The sequence below is a fragment of the Octopus bimaculoides genome, chromosome 3 (assembly GCF_001194135.2).
Source record: "Octopus bimaculoides isolate UCB-OBI-ISO-001 chromosome 3, ASM119413v2, whole genome shotgun sequence".
NCBI lineage: Eukaryota > Metazoa > Mollusca > Cephalopoda > Octopoda > Octopodidae > Octopus > Octopus bimaculoides.
This window is the reverse complement of record NC_068983.1, coordinates 135,866,817-135,870,756: the sequence shown is the minus strand read 5'-3', so window position 1 is coordinate 135,870,756 and position 3,940 is coordinate 135,866,817. Positions and strand designations below refer to the sequence as shown.

General features: G+C 33.9%; 1 protein-coding gene across 2 annotated transcripts in view; it reads right to left on the bottom strand.

Moving 5' to 3' along the window:
* The window catches only part of LOC106872366 (peroxiredoxin-5, mitochondrial), a 19,302-nt gene that overhangs the window by 8,075 nt on the left and 7,287 nt on the right, over positions 1-3,940 (bottom strand). For both annotated transcript variants that reach the window (XM_014919338.2, XM_014919337.2), the window contains exon 2: positions 1,932-2,066. In XM_014919338.2, the coding sequence (XP_014774824.1) occupies positions 1,932-2,066 (135 nt within the window). The remainder of the gene's footprint in view (positions 1-1,931; positions 2,067-3,940) is intronic.

Here is a 3,940-nt window from a genome sequence, read left to right as displayed (position 1 = left end):
ATGCCCCTGGACTGGCTCATGTGCGGACGACACATGAAATCTTTCGAGCGGGATCGTTGCCAGTGACCCTGGACTGGCTCATGCGCGGGCGACACATGAATCTTTCAAGCGGGATCGTTGCCAGTGCCCCTGGACTGGCTCTTATGCGGGTGGCACATAAAAGACACCATTTCGAGCGTGGCCGTTTTCGTGCGGGTGACACGTAAAAGCACCCACTACACTCTCTGAGTGGTTGGCGTTAGGAAGGGCATCCAGCTGTAGAAACTCTGCCAAATTAGATTGGAGCCTGGTGTTGCCATCCGGTTTCACCAGTCCTCAGTCAAATCGTCCAACCCATGCTAGCATGGAAGGTGGACGTTAAACGACGATGATGATGATGATGCTGATGATGATGATATGTGTATTAAAGTGTGTACATAGACCACTATTTTTCTGGTTTGCTGATCTAGACCCTACCTTAGTTCCCATAGGATTAAGCAGCATGATATTTCATTAAATGCCTGAAATGATTTGTTAATAAGATAATAATTTTCTGGACTATGAATTTAATCTTCAGAGTGTGTATTTACATTTGCATCTGTTCTAGGTTCTGAATGGTTTGATTCACTTTCACACAAAGAATCTTCTTTCTGAGTATGCATAAGGTCCAGACACGATTCAACAACTCTTATATTTTATTATTCAACCTTTATTGGAAAATTAAAAGGTAGTCATTTTCTTATCAAGTAAACCACTGTGGGTATTAGGTAACATATTTTTGGGTACAAACAGGATTCAAAATAGGAACTTTCATTTCTAAATCAAAAGTAGTTATGTGCTTTTAGCCAAGTGACTAAGGATATTATTACTCTTAGTTTAGAAATACAGTCTCCTAGTTTGAATCCACTCATCAACCATATAAATATCCTGGGATAAACAATAATAACAAGTGCAATTGTGAATATTGTAAATGTATAGATAAGATTAATTGCTCATATGATAATTACTCTCTTGAACAGGATCCTAATCTCAGCCTTATTTACTGGTAAAATGCATGTGCGGGATTAAAATCTAGGCCAAAAGTCATCAAACACCACAAATATTCAAGTACTTTAACACTTCACATTAAGAGCGACACTTCTTCCTTATGCGATCCAAAATTAGTTTTATTTACAGATGAAACATCAGATCAAACAATGTAAGGTTTGAATCACAGAACTATACTTAATCAAAATCAGTTATAGTGCTATTAGTTACATGCAAACTACTACACTGTATCTGTGATACTAGATGCTTAATGACAACAATTTGCTGCATAATTTTCTCTATTACTGACTTCATCAGGTGTATATGAAGATCAAGATTTTCAATGAAATATCTTGTGACAGTTGTAACATTCATGTCTTTCCTAACAATAACAAAATAGCAAAAGGCTTGGCTGTTAATTGGAAATGGAAATAACACTACAGATATAGCTCTTCACTTAAAAGCTTATAGCAGGCAAGGACACATCACACATACACCCTAGCAACAATTTTATTTTGCAAATATAAACAAAATTGAGTCCATAAATGTTGTCTGGGAGTGAAATCAGTTTTCTAAACAACTTGACACAAAGTTCTGACATTAAAGGTTGCAAGGTTCAGTGGTTCCTTAAGTATTTTCAATTGATTTAGTATATAGGGCACTAAGAGCACTGTAAACACCATATGAGCAGCAACTGGTGCACTAACAATGGCAATGATTAGTCAAAGAGTGGAGACAAAATATGGAGAATAACATTCAGCCAACTGGAACAAGTAGAGTTAGGTATATTGCACAGAGGCACTAGTAAGAGTTAAACTTGAAGCCAGTCAGCAGTCAAGTATTTTAATCTTGGAGCCAATTTACCCCATATTACATACATCCTTTAAGCTATCAGATCTCTAGAAAATAAACAAGAAGCAACTTACTTCTGAACAAGTAGGAGTAAATGCACCTGGTACACCAAAAATAACATGCTTTCCACTACCAAACAGTTCGCTAGAATTCAGTTTGGTGTTAGGGTTGTGTTCAAAGAGACTGGCACTGGGGATAGCATCACCAACCTATAATGAAGAAGAAAACAGTACAAATATACATACACACACATGAATATGTGAATATATACCAACAGTAACTTTTTTTCAGTTTTAATAATTTCATTATTGTGTATAAATTGTACTTTAATGGTAGCATATATGGTGTTCTTATAGAGATGTAAAGTTACAAGTTATATTCATTGTCGTTTTTTTATTATTCATTTGCAGGCAATTATCAGTCCAAATGACAATTTTCTCACAAACTACTTGCTGTATAATGATATTTATGAGAGTGCTAAGTTTTGTAGAGTGATCAATGATAAATTTCAGAGAGATTTCTAAATCTCTCACCCTGTTAGAGATTTAGAAATCACAAAATGAAGGTATTTCGGGGTTAGTTGTTTTTCACAAATTTAATGAAGAGAGCAGCATTTTTAAAACTCTTCTAGGCTGGAAAAGTGGATAAAATTTATGTGTTTTAATGTTCGTAATTTGAATTATTTGCAAGGCTAAAGTTGTAAGGAAAAGGAACTGCATGAGAATCCATTGCTTAGAAAGTATTGGGAAATATTTCAGTGAGACAATATGAATTAAGAGAAATGAATAGAGAGAAGGAATGGTAGGCAAATATTCAGAGTGATACTAACAAAAGGCTTGCTTCTCAGATAGATACCTTTTTTTTTTAATGTGCTCTAGAATATGTGTGGAGGACAGATATAGTTTTCTAGTGTTAAGCAAATCTGCCTATTGTATGAACTTAGTAACTGCTCAAGACTGATATATTTTTCTGGCTCTGAAGAGTAAGTCCATCCTTTGTGAAGCAGACTTGGTTTTTAGGAAGAATATGTGGTAAAGTGGGTTACTCTGAAGATTGTGAAAATATTGTAAGCTCTAGCATCTGTAGGAACAAGATACTTTTAGCTCTATAACAAAGATAATTCATTGTTGTGAATTTGTTCATTTTTTTTTTCTTTTTTGTGAAGGGTGTTGATGAATGAAATAAGTCCCTATAGCAGTACATTTAAAAAAATAATCTGACAAATCTAGCTAAAAGCTATGTTTAATAAGTAGTTATTAGATAAAGATTTAGTAGTAAACTAAATATTTATAAAGCAATATTTAGTTGTAAACACCATAGGAACACATTTGTTACATACAGAACAAAGACAAGTCTAAAAGGGTTTCATAAATTTGCTATGCAGTAGACAAATTATTCATTTTTCTTACAAAAATTAGTTATACCCTTCTGAAATTAGGCCATTTTTGCTACCTTTACAGTTTGATTAATGATAACTAAAATACACAATATATCACATAATTTAGTGGCAAAAGAGACTGCGAGCGTTAAACTAATACATCTGTTTGTTGTCTACATCACCTGTCTTCGTCTTTTTTTTTTTTGTGAATTCTCCCCTATATACATATATATATATTATTATATGTATTTATTTTCTCCAAGTAAAAAATATCTCGGATAAAATAAATTGGTTAATAGGTACCGGGGTAGCAAAGATCACAAAATAACCGTGGTGTAACTCCTGTTTATGAGGTAGAAACTCCTTGATATTTTGGGTATTTGAGTATATATAAATTTAAAGAATGGAGTAAACGCATATTATAACTGCATACTTTTATTCCGACATATGTTTCGAAGAATTACAATTCTACACTCTGAATTTTCCTTCCCCTTTTTTTCTTTTTTCTTTTCTCTTCTTCACTTCTTGTCCAACGGACTATCTGGTAGCGTCCTATTCTCTAACGGTTTTTTCAAATGAATTACGTTATAACCTTCTCTAACTATAGTTCTCATATTCGATTATAATGTCTTACATTTAAGCTGGTTCTCATACTTTTCCCTGAGGAGAAGTTTACATTTTTAACATCACCGATTCCTATGGATC